This window comes from Nelumbo nucifera, chromosome 2 (assembly GCF_055504915.1).
Source record: "Nelumbo nucifera cultivar China Antique chromosome 2, China Antique-T2T, whole genome shotgun sequence".
Lineage (NCBI taxonomy): Eukaryota > Viridiplantae > Streptophyta > Magnoliopsida > Proteales > Nelumbonaceae > Nelumbo > Nelumbo nucifera.
Window position 1 is genome coordinate 102,525,076 of NC_142650.1, and position 12,759 is coordinate 102,537,834.

Consider the following 12,759-nt stretch of genomic DNA (forward strand, 5'->3'; position numbering starts at 1 on the left):
TTAATTAAGGAGAGAAGTTAAGTTGTTATAGAAAGTAAAAGACGTCAATTGTGGGGGGAGAGAGAGAACCTATTTGGAAGGGAGAGGAATGAAGAGAGAGTGCTGAGATGGAACATTAGGAGTTTTAGGAAGGGGGGAGGAGAGAGAGTGAAGGAGAATGTAGGGTTGGGGTAGTGGAGCAAGGAGAAGTAAGGTAACGTGGACGGTCTTGCATATATATATAGATTTATAGTCTAGTCGGGCTCAGGCTACCTAGGAGTTAGGCTTGGGCCCAGCCTGAAAAATAAAACTCCTGAATTCTTGAGCCCAAGCCCAGCTCAAGGACCGAAAATTTAAGCCTAACCCATGTAAAATTTTAGGCTGGATTGGTTCAAGCTCGGATTGGACCTGCCCAAATTACACCCCTATATGTATCTAATCACAAGGTGAATATGCTAGTGTTTCATACACATGGGACTTGAGTTGCCCCAATTGCCCTAAAGTCTTCTCCACATATGCTTTAGATGTTATCTGATCAACCATGGGATTATTGAGTTCTATTCAACTAGCTAGTAGAAATGGAGACAATTCTTTATATGTATCCGAGTCATGATTAAATTCTTTCTTTTCTAATCTTTCTTCTTGTATTTAAACTTTTTTGTCAACCAAGCCTAAATAAGTAAAATAACCCAAGTATTTGAGGTGGGCTTTTCTGCCGAGAGCCATGTCCATACAGATACAAACATAGATGCACATAAAGACATGAAAGCACAAACATATATTATGCACATATCTTACATTGGTGACATCTTATTAATCAATTTTGAGTTGTTTATTTTGTTTTTTAATAGAAAAAGTTATTTTTGATTATGCCGTTGTATTCACTTTATGCTTCTATATAATACTGCTACAAAACAATGTACTGGAAATGAGAGCAATACTAGGGTTATGTCAACGTGTGATCAATATATAAATCAACAACCAAAAAAGCCCTACTAATATGAACAATGTTAATGTGAGTAATCCATGGTTAATAAATTTTTATACAGTATTGTGCATGTTATAGAACTTACGATGCTGGAAAGACATGATATCGAAAGAGTTTTGATCAATCAAAATCTATCTATGAATTTTGATAAATACCACCTAATTGGCTAATAAATTTGTGACACCAGTTGATTGGTCACAAGGTTTTCAAATATCGTGTCTTTTTGGTATTATAGGTGAGTGAACCCCTCTTTTTAAGAACACAAACCATAGGTATAATGCTTAAAAGTATTCCAAAATACAGAGCTTATTATTAATATCTTTTGGGATAATTTAATTTGATAATATTGCATTCTATAAATATACATTTTTCATACTTGATAGGTGGATATCAATTAGATTTAAGTAAAATTCTATAAAAAATTATAAGACAAGTAATGTCATACAGAGCAGAGGGTTAGATTGTCAAGAAACGTGTCAAAATAATGAGTGTGGCAGAAATGGGTATGTTGAGATGGATAAGTGGAAAAAAAAAAAAAACTTAAAAGCATTGGATTAGAAATTAAATCATCCAAAGGAACGTAGGAATATCTATAATAGGCGATAAAATGAGTAAAAATAGACAACAATGGTTTGTTCACATGCATAGAAGATCATCTACTGCACTCATAAGAAAAGGCAACCTTGTTACATGTTCAAGAAACTAGAAGAATTAGGGGCAGACCATGTCTCAACTACTGAAATTGTAGTAGAACCAAATTTGTTCAATTGATTTTTCATTTTTGTGACCACATCTTTTATTCTCCCTACCAAATTATTCATGATCATTTCAATTATCCTATTTATTTAATATATGTATTTAATTATATTGGAATTATCGAAAAACGATTGAAAGAAACCATGAGAATTATGTGTCCATTTAAGTTTGTATGGAAAAAGAGTCTCTGGAGCTTGAGAAAGAATTGCCTATTATAGGAAAATTGGTTTGTCTTTGTTTAAAACTTTTTATGGGTGGGAGAAAACACCTTATATTCCACACAAATGGAATTTGCATTGGTTAATTTTGATCATCCATCAAGGGGCGGTTACTAATTCTAGCCACTTAACCATATTGATGATGGACATGACACCAAACAGAAAAGAATAGCAAAACAGGATTTGTGTAGCCAACCTCATATAATTGGAACAAGGCTTAGATGGTAATGGTGAGGGTTAGGGATGCTTTATGTATATAAATAAACAGGGCAATGAATGTTGTTAGTCATAGAGTTTAGGGAGCAAGAAGTAAACCATCCTTTTGAAGAAGATAATAAGTATTTTGGGAAAGAAATACTTCCATGAGGTCAGTTTACTCCTTCCCACCAGAGTGATCCCAAAAGCCTTTGTTATATCACCAACCGAGGTCTGGCTCATTGGTGTGTTAACTGGTTTCTTCTAGTGTTGATGCGGAATCAAATCCCGCAACCAGCACTTTGAGGAAAAAGGAGTAATCAGTGTCAACTCAGCACCAATGGAGTTTGAAATAACATTTCCTTCTACCAGTTGGGCATTTTTCATTGTTCATCTTATTTGGCACCTAATGACCCCTATCTATATTTATATGCTAAAATGCAATGTGCCAAGCTAGCACTTTCCTGCTCTATGGTTTATTTTCAAGGCCACTTATCTTTTTTTTGGTTTATCCTCAAAGGCAAATATTTATATTTTTTATTTTTTTGAATTTTCCAATTTTAAAATTAAACAAAATAATTCAAGTGACCAATCACCTTCAAGACTTTTAGCATAACCCATTAAAACACCATTAATTCTCTCTCTCTCTCTCTCCCTCCCATTAACTCTTTTAATAATTTCTCCTCATTAATTATGCCATTAACTCTCTCCTTTAATAAATCATGCCACTAATTCTCTCTCATCTCCATTTCTCCATTAAATTGCATAAAATTCATTAACTTTAGTAAGTTAATGAATATATTCATTTCCATTTCAATTTAACTACAATTATATGTATTAAACTATAATTATTAGTAAAGATTAATTATACTGAAATTGAGATATTATTAGTAGATTAAGATTAGTTATATTGAAAGTGTGCTAAATAATCTACTTCCATTTAAAACTATAATCCATTTATATTCCATTTGAAAATAATAAAAATTAAATAACCATAATAAAAATAATTTACTAAGTTAAATAAAACAAAAATAATTATTAATTATTATTATTGATAAAATATTTTCATTAGTATAATAAAAAATATTTAATTAATAAAAGGAATAAGATAAATTAAAAATGAATATCAATTTAAAATTAATAAAAAATTATCTAACAATTATTAGTTGTATATTTAAATTTTATTAATTTAAAACCAACTTTAAGTTCCAATAAAAAAAATAAAAATTTATATAGTTAATTAAATTCATAAGGAATTTAAATTTAATAAAACTGAATATACTTAAATAAATTAAATTTTTGCTAATTTAAAAATTAATAAAAAATATTTGTTTTAAAATAGCTTACTTATTTTAATATCAATTTAGATTCCATTTAAAAATAAGGAAAACTATAAAAACCTCATTAGGTTTTCTAACAACCCTATGAAACTCTCCAGTGTTTTGACCTTAACAATTTAAAACCTCCCCTAATGTTTAGAAAAAAGGTGCAAATACCTTCCTTTAGTCAGCATTCCAAATAAAAATTGTTGATGCAATGCATTAATTTTACTTCACTTCTACCTTTTCAAATTTGTCCAAGAACAGTAAGGAGAAATTTTCTTTGAAAGTTGACTAGAAAAATAAATTAGTGGAGGGTAAAGTTGAAGCTTTAAATATATTATGTATGATAATGCATTAACATTGATAAGGGTATTTTGGTAACTTTAATATCTTTGGTACCAAAGAGCCAAGGGAAAGGAGGTATTTGCACTATTTTTCTCAAAATTATAAGAAGGTCTTTGTTATGATTAGAACACAAAGGTGGTTTATAGAATTGTTATAAGAGGATTTTTTATAACTTTACCTAAAAATAATAAGAAAATAATAATAAACCAATAAAAAATATTTTTTCAAAAAAACTAGCATTAATAATTTAATATACAAAAAAATAATTCAAATTTATCTAAAAATAGGAAATTGGCCACTCTCACTAAAGCACAACTTAGATTGTGATCGGATAAACTAGGCATAACCCCAAAAACTAATTAATACTTGAATTGAACTTAGATGGACACCATTTAGATGAACCCATGCGATGCACAGGTCCCGACCAAGGATTAAAATATCGGTATTGAGTATCGTATCGGACCACTCAGATACGGATACGGATACAGATATGCTTTGGAAACGCATGGATACAGACGAAAAAATATGGATACACTAAAAAATGCATATAAATTCCATAAACATTATTTGTAAGATCAAAATAACCATAATTAATGTATAAATACATAGAAAATGTATATTCTAAAGGTATATGTGAAGAAATATACTACAATTAATATAATGGGATGAATAGAAATCATAAAATTTTATTGATATTGTATCAATCAAGAATTTTGGAACATATAATATATATATTTTTTTAAAATTAATACAAGCACAAAGCTATTATTATGTTATTTTCTATTGAATTTCAAGGCACAAAACATATGCAAATATTTTATGTGAATTATTATGTTGATTATTTTCTATTTTACTATTTTTAATTTTTAAAATTAACTGAAAATCAACTAAAAATTAATTCTCAAATGTTTAGTTAACAATATTTTTATTTTTGTAAACAATAAACACATTATTATAAAATGTAATTAAAATATAAATTAAAAATTTATAATAATATATAATATTAAGTTAAAATATATTAAATTTTCTAAGATACACATCATATGCAAATTCATAATTTTTAACTGCTAAAATAATTATTCCATATTAATATTTTTATTTTCATAAATTTTGAGATAAAAAAAATCATTTTTTGATATGTGTAGATTAATGGATTTGACAAATTCAATTTATATTATATTATTGAGGGTTTTGTAAACAATATTTTTATTTTTATAAATAATATATACTTTTATTTAGTTCAAATTAAAATATTAATTAATAATTTATAAAATTTTAAGATACATGTCATGTTCAAATTTATAAATATTAAGTACTAATATAATTATTCTATTATTAATATATTTTTTCGTATAAATTTCTTGAGATTAAACAAATTTCTTATATAAATGTGAATTTAAGAAATTATTTATTCTATTAGTTTATAAAATATTAGTTTTGAATATTATTTTTTTATTTTGCTGAAATTGTTAAACACAAATGTAAATTTTTTGCATCACATGTGGACACTAGAATAGAAAGAAGTTATTTTATTTTAATAAATTTCATAAGATGAGGATTGGCTTAATGGATCAAGCGTGCGCTTAAGGCTTTAGCGTTGGGTGATTTGTGTTTGAATCACGCTAGGTGCAACTTTATGAAAATAAACGCACGCGCAAGAAAACACCGAGTTGCCAATCCGTATCCCATATGTAACGTATCATATCAATATTTAAATCCTTGGTCCCGACTAATATGCTATAAAAACATCAATCTCAATTTTGAAAGAGATGTCTCCATTTTGAAGAGAAAAGTAGTACAAAATGTTTAAAGATAAACTACAATTAAACTAAACAGCACCAGATTAGGTTCTTGTTCTTATTTTTATATATCATTAGTGTTTGGATTATAACTAATGTGTTGCACAATATGACTAAGAGTATCCATTTTTTGGATTTGACTCTCTCTCTCTCCTTCACACACTCACAAACTTTATGGCCAGTTGGCCACCTTTTAGTTGGTGAGTAAATATATGACGGAACATATATCTATCATCATTGGCTGTGTGGTTACAATCTTGGGATGTTTCCCAACATAGCTCTCTCCCTCTTGGTTATGTTATGTCACCTTCTAAAAATATAAGATGGAACTCATATCCATAATCCTTGATGATCCTCTGAGTCATGATTATCAAACCCTTCAATCAGTGGGCACCTTTTGATGAATCTTCTAAAGAAGCCAGATGACTTGATCCCTCCTATAATTGTCTGAAATGTAAACTTACACCTGATGATCAAAGTTTTTTACTATAAGATGATCAAAGTACAAAGGTTCATGTCCTCTGATCTACTCAATTCCTCCACTATGCACCACTAAATAAGCAAGCCTTCATTTGATCGTAGGATCCTGAATGAAATGGTGGGTAGTGTTCATCGAGGATGATAGACATTAGATGCATAATAATCGTCATTTTCCATTTTTTTTTCTTCCATCTCTGATCTCACCCCAACATGGTTTGACACTTTGACCGATAAAACGGTATGTAGGACTCTGATCTGATGAGCTTCTTTATGGCCTTGTGGTGATAGACTGACGAGAAAAAAAAATAATAATATAACCCACGAATAAATAAATATTTTTTCTCATTTTAGTATTAAGAAGTTGGTGAAGACAATGGGTCCAGCTATGCTGTAATCTTCAGTTATAGAGAGGGGAGAAGAGAAAGGATCCCATTTGCCCTCACGTTTGATGCTTCTGCTGTTGGAGTGGTTGCTGTAGTTCTTCAGCTCTTACTGTTGTCCGTTATTTCCATTTGCAGACATAAAGACAAGCTTTCTATTTTGTGCCAAATTCATCCGACTAAAGCTTGAGCAACTCGATCTGAGTCTCTTGAGATTCTCTTCTCCCCGTTTCTGGTTCTGGTTTCGGCCAGCAATTTCATGAACTAATTTATAGATGAAGTTGTTATTCTGAGATGGAGGCCTCTCAGACATCTTCGAATGGGGAAAGAGGTGTTCGAATTCAAGCTCCATTGGTAAGTTCCTTCCATTCACTTCTGGTCATTCGACATTTATTCATCCAGCCCATGCGTTTTCCGAGAAACCCAGATCGAATTATTGGTGAATCTACTGTGTTTGATTGTATCTTTGGAATCTGGTGAAGATGTGTTAATTTGTTGGGTTTTTGTTCCCTTGTAGTTTTGCGTTTTTCTAACTATCGTTTCTGCTTACTAAAAGCCAAGTTTTTGTGGCTCTGTTTTTTCTTTTTTCAATCCTGAAGATAAAGTAGAAGGCTGCTACATTTCGCTGTGTTACTCTTATAACTGAGGTTTAGAGGTAGGAATATGGAATCCCTTTTCAGTTCGGAGATGGGTAGGTTGGATACCAGATCTATTTGTTTCTGGAGATGGATATATTCAAGTCTCTAGCTTCGGAGAGGAAATGGATCGGTTCTCTCATTCAGTCGGGGAGTAATGGAACTTATTGTTGGGGCGAATTATCTCAACTTTTGTTTCGTTTAGAGTTGGTTTTAGGTAAAGATTCGATCTTCTAAGTTCTTAAGCCCGGAGAATCGTTTCCCTACTCGGCTGCTTTTAACAAAATTCTTGTTTATACGTTTCTAGCTGGTTATTGTTTTACCCCTTTGTACATTGGGTTTTAGAGTTCCACGCACACTAGTTTCTGCTGGATTCGAGTATTTGAGCCATGCTTTTAGTTCTCTTTCCTTCTATTTGTTCATACGTGCTCAAGGTGCCTAGTAGGCTAGTACCTCTCTGAATATAAACTTAATTCTTGTTCATCTACTTTTCAATTGTATTTGTATTGGAGCCTCTAGTAGTCAGCCTTTGGCCTTTTTTCTGGAATTTATTGTAAGAATTTGTTTTGGTGTAGAGTACATTTTGTAAGAATTGAATGTTAATGATCAGATTCCAATTCTTGCTCAAGGATGATAAGCAATAACTCTAATTCATGTTATTTCTCTTCTTTTCTTTTTTTTTTTTTTTTGCTTTTCCTTTGCCTATGCTTATCAGTTGTTCTTACTTCTTGGTTCCTTGGAGAATGAATACACTAAGTATCTAATACAACCCTTCCTTTAGATGCATTTGTTTGTCTTCTGCTTATACTATTGCTTTAATGCATAGTTTTGCTATTTTCTCCTCTGGCTTTGACCATCTTATGAACATATTTGTTTATTTTAGATGATTTATTTGAAATTAGCTATTGAATTCAATCTGATACGGGTATCAGATCCATTGGTTCTGATTAACCTATCAGTTTGTGCTGGGCTACCTTGGTTGGGTTGTGCCCAGCACATGCCACTTCAGTGCATAGCTTACAGCCATGGTTGCCACCACAATATGTGAAGTTGAGGTTGTACATATTTCCCTTTATTAATTTTTCTTATGATTGGCATGTATGTCCTTGAGCTTTTCTTTTTTTTTTTTTTTTTTTTTTTGTCTTTCCCCCATGGTTTGGTTGCAAAAAGAAGGGAAAAAAAACCTAATTCTTTTCCTGTTTAACATATGGTGAATAAAGGATAATAAAAACTTCATATAAAGTTCGTAATACTATTTCACTTGGATTTTTATCCCCTTTACTCAAATCCACAATAGATATTAATCATCCATGAAAATTCAGTTATGCCTTGAATAATATGACCACAAAATTAACATGGTGGGGCCTTTGTGTCCATATGCACTTTTATCTGGCTAGCAACTTATTTTCTATTTATGTGAATCGTATTAATTGGTCATTCTTTTTGAGTTTCAATCAGTGACTTGATTTCATTCTATATCCCCTCTTTTCTGCAAAAATTGTATGGTTTACTGGACATTTTGGTTTCTGTAAGTTGATGGGACTTTTGTATTGTTTCCTAACTGATTTCAAGAAGTTCTTTTATTACAAAAAAGAAAAAAAAAAAAACAGTTGTTCCAATGATCATAGCACCTCAATTAGAAAAATAACAAAATGGTTTTAAAGTTCTTGAACCCAGTTATGTTGAGGCCCAAAAAACAGCAAAAGCTTGACCCAAAATACAGGCACCTAAATAGGAACCTTGTAGTTGTTGGAAGTCAATTTCTCTGTTTCCAGTACATTTATACATATAAATCTTGTAATAAAAGAAAACTAGTTGTCTTAACATAATAGTTCAGTGAAGGCTTGTTGTCTCTTAACTGCAACATGCTGTCAATACCCATATTGATGTCCATCTCTGTATGTCATTGATTTTGTGTTTCTCATGGTGCATACACTACCATACTCCTTGTAGCTTGCATAAAATTGTAAGTATTGCATTCCAGGGCTTTCTGGAATTGCAACCGGTTCTGTCCATGAGATGGCATTTGTAAATTGTAAAGTTATTGCAAATACAAAACCATTATTTTTTAATGCTCTTCTTGCTTTTCTGAAAAAAAAAACTGATTAAAATTTGAAAAAAAAAACCCTCTAGTTTTAGGATCTTTTTCAGAAGCTATTCACCTTCTGTGTGGTTTCCTCATTATCTTGGTGGCTGGTGCTATTGAAAGATATCTTTTCAGCTAGAAGCAATTTGATATCTTGAGAGTCACTGAGGTAGTGACTAGAGCAATCTATTATCAGCTAATTACTCTCAGTAAATACACCAGTAAGTCACAGTTATTTCTTCTAAATAAGCTACATTTTTAGGAGCATTGAGTTGACTGTGGAGTGTGGACCATATGTTTCCTAATAATTGACTGTAATCACCATCTATTAATCACCTCAGCATAAAAATGAAATATGTTTATTTATGGTGGTCTTCATGCAGATACCACATCAAGCCCTTTGGTATCACAAAAAGATGTGATCACTTGTTCACTTCCACCTGATCTTCTGATGCTCCTTTTTATGTAAATATAAATATAGAAACATGCATACTCTGTTTTGAAAATCTGATAAATTTCGAAAACATTGATAATAGTAGTATTGCTCTCTTTTGACATAGACATGTGGACTATATGCAGTCCTTAATTACTACTTTTGTTATTGTTGGTAGTGGAGAGTGGAGGTAGTTATTGGCTTTTTGCTGTTATTATTGTTGTTTCATAGCACATAAATATGGTCATACAGAAGAATAAACCATTTGCACCCTAACATTGAATCTGATGCAGGTGGAGTCTGTGTCATGCTACTGCAGAGTAGATGCAGGCCTAAAAACAGTTGCTGGGGCAAGGAAATTTGTCCCAGGATCAAAACTTTGTATACAACCTGATATCAACCCTCGTGCACACAAGAGCAAAAATTCCCGCAGGGAGAGGACCAGGATTCAACCCCCACTTATACCTGGCCTTCCTGATGATCTTGCTATTGCTTGCCTTATCCGGGTTCCACGGTTTGAGCATAGAAAGCTGCGTCTAGTCTGCAAGAGATGGTATCGGCTCCTTTCTGGTAACTTCTTTTACTCACTCAGGAAGAATCTAGGAATGGCAGAGGAATGGGTCTATGTCATAAAAAGAGACCGTGATGGAAGGATCTCATGGCATGCTTTTGACCCTATCTATCAACTCTGGCAGCCTCTTCCTCCTGTTCCTGTTGAGTATTCAGCAGCACTTGGGTTCGGTTGTGCTGTTCTAAGTGGTTGCCATCTATATCTATTTGGAGGCAAAGATCCACTCAGGGGTTCCATGAGACGGGTCATCTTCTATAGTGCCAGGACAAATAAATGGCATCGTGCACCAGATATGTTGCGGAAGCGCCATTTCTTTGGTTCGTGTGTCATTAATAACTGTCTCTATGTGGCTGGTGGAGAGTGTGAAGGGATCCAAAGAACTCTCAGGTCAGCTGAGGTTTATGATCCCAACAAGAACAGGTGGAGTTTTATTGCAGACATGAGCACAGCCATGGTGCCCTTCATTGGAGTTGTTTACAATGGGAAGTGGTTTCTGAAGGGGCTTGGGTCCCATCGTCAGGTGATGAGTGAGGTGTACATCCCTGAAAATAACAGCTGGGCCCCAGTTCATGATGGGATGGTTTCAGGATGGCGCAACCCCAGTATCTCTTTGAATGGGAAGCTTTATGCCTTGGATTGCAGAGATGGTTGCAAACTGAGAGTCTATGATGAAGCCTCAGATTCATGGAACAAATTTATGGATAGTAAGCTCCACCTGGGAAGCTCACGTGCCCTGGAAGCTGCTGCAATTGTTCCTCTCAATGGGAAGCTTTGCATTATCCGCAACAATATGAGCATCAGTCTGGTTAATGTTTCTAGCCCTGATAAAAGTGTGGAGACCAACCCTCAACTTTGGGAAACTATTGGATCAAAAGGTCCCCTTAGGACCCTAGTCACAAACATATTGTCCAGTATTGCAGGTAGAGGTGGTTTAAAGAGTCACATTGTGCACTGTCAGGTGCTCCAGGCATAACTGCAGGAGGTTTCTGATGATTCTGAACTTGTCTCTGCCCAACTCAAAAGATTCTCTGGAGCTTGTCTACAGAACAATTTGTCATGATGAGTTTCTTACATGCAATCAGTATGTTCACTGGTTACTGTAGGTCCCAGTCTCAATGGAGCAGCATGCTCCCTCAATTGTTCGAATGCCTGTCTGCAGTTTCAGTCAACAGTCATCTCGAAGGTTGTCTATGAAAAACGATGTTGAGAATTTACCTCATGTTAGTTGTGGGCTTTATGTGCAAGTCTGGAAGGGAAATGGAAATGTTTAAAGGAAGCTTCATCTCAATACTCCCATGCCTGTGCTCTAAACTGGGATTTTGAGATAGTATAAAATTTAATACTGTAATGAGCAACTGCCAAAGAACTGGGGTAGCAGACAGTTGGGGTTGTAGAAGAAGCCATTTTGAACATCTGTGGAGGAAGAGAGAGCATAGTGACATGCAACGCCTTTGCAGCTTGTAAGTCTTGTCATGTGGCTCTGTTGCATGCATATCTTTGCCTGTGTGGGTGGGTGGGTGTGCATGTGCGATTTTAGTCGTTAATCCTGGCATAGTAATATTTATTCTAGATTTATTATTTGTAAGAGAGATATATGTACTCCTAGAACTGCTTTGTGAATATATATGGGCTATAGAGATTGGCCAAGGAATCCTATATATTATTACATCCAATTGCTGTCGATCAACTTGCCCTTTTACTCATCTCTATGATTTGTATGTATGGTCGATATGGGATTATAGTTCTTTCAGAAAGCAACAAACCATTGAATATCCGGTTAAAACAAGTAGAACATGACATTAATGTCTACTTCACCTTGGACGCTTTTGCAGAGAGAGAGAGAGAGAGAGAGAAGCTTTAGTCTAAATGCCAGACGACATATCATATCATCATCTATGACAAGTTTGAAAGTATGCTTGCCACGCCTGCACCTTCCTGGATATGTCTTGATTTAACTTAGACATCAATTGGAAAGCTTTGACAGCTCTTCTATTATTAAAGCTTTTAGTGGCCATGTTGGCATTAAAGACAACATTGAAATTAACAGAACGTAGGCAGCTTATGGCATTCTTATTCTTCTTCCTTTCCTTGAGGGTGCATGAGCTTGGTTTCAGGTCTTCAAGGGGGACCCTGACTAGACTTTGATAAAGTTAAAAGGTCTGCAATTTGTTATTTAAATAGCCACTAAAATTGTCAGAGAAGATGAAAGCCATTAAAGATGTTCCAAAGGTATTCTACCAAGGGACCGTAGACATCATTATGGATGCTGTGGAAATCAATAGTAATTTGAAATTTAAAGTTTGAACATTTCTCGTGGGGAATTACATCCTTGGAGAAGGTTCTTTCTGGCGTTCATGGCAGTACAGGGTGGGGCATGGTGGTCTCAGCCAGACGCTGGTTTCAAACTTGATGGTTGACAAACTAGTAGCAGTGGCACAGTCTACCAACGCTTTTGGTGTTCGTTTTTCTATACTCTATTATTCTTTCTTGAGGTGTTGTACAATTGGTTTTCTCTTTTATTTTCCTTCCTTTATGTGGGTGGAGGGAAGGGTTCTCCACCAAAAAGGGTGGA

General features: G+C 33.7%; 1 protein-coding gene across 2 annotated transcripts; it reads left to right on the forward strand.

Moving 5' to 3' along the window:
- Positions 1–6,446: 6,446 nt before the first annotated feature.
- LOC104587497 (Galactose oxidase/kelch repeat superfamily protein) lies at positions 6,447–11,885 on the forward strand. Of its 2 annotated transcripts, none has more exons than XM_010245131.3 (2): positions 6,447–6,816; positions 9,910–11,885. In XM_010245131.3, exons 1-2 carry the CDS (start codon positions 6,757–6,759, stop codon positions 11,158–11,160), a joined length of 1,311 nt encoding a protein of 436 aa, XP_010243433.1. In that variant the 5' UTR covers positions 6,447–6,756; the 3' UTR covers positions 11,161–11,885. The 2 variants fall into 2 exon arrangements, with proteins under 2 accessions (XP_010243433.1, XP_088753147.1); XM_088897021.1 differs by lacking the exon at positions 6,447–6,816 and adding an exon at positions 6,859–7,314.
- Positions 11,886–12,759: the final 874 nt, after the last annotated feature.

Coding starts and splice junctions, on each gene's coding strand:
- LOC104587497 (XM_010245131.3), top strand. CDS start 6,757: ATGGAGGCCTCTCAGACATCTTCGAATGGGGAAAGAGGTGTTCGAATT. Junction 6,817..9,909: donor TTCGAATTCAAGCTCCATTG/GTAAGTTCCTTC, acceptor AATCTGATGCAG/GTGGAGTCTGTGTCATGCTA.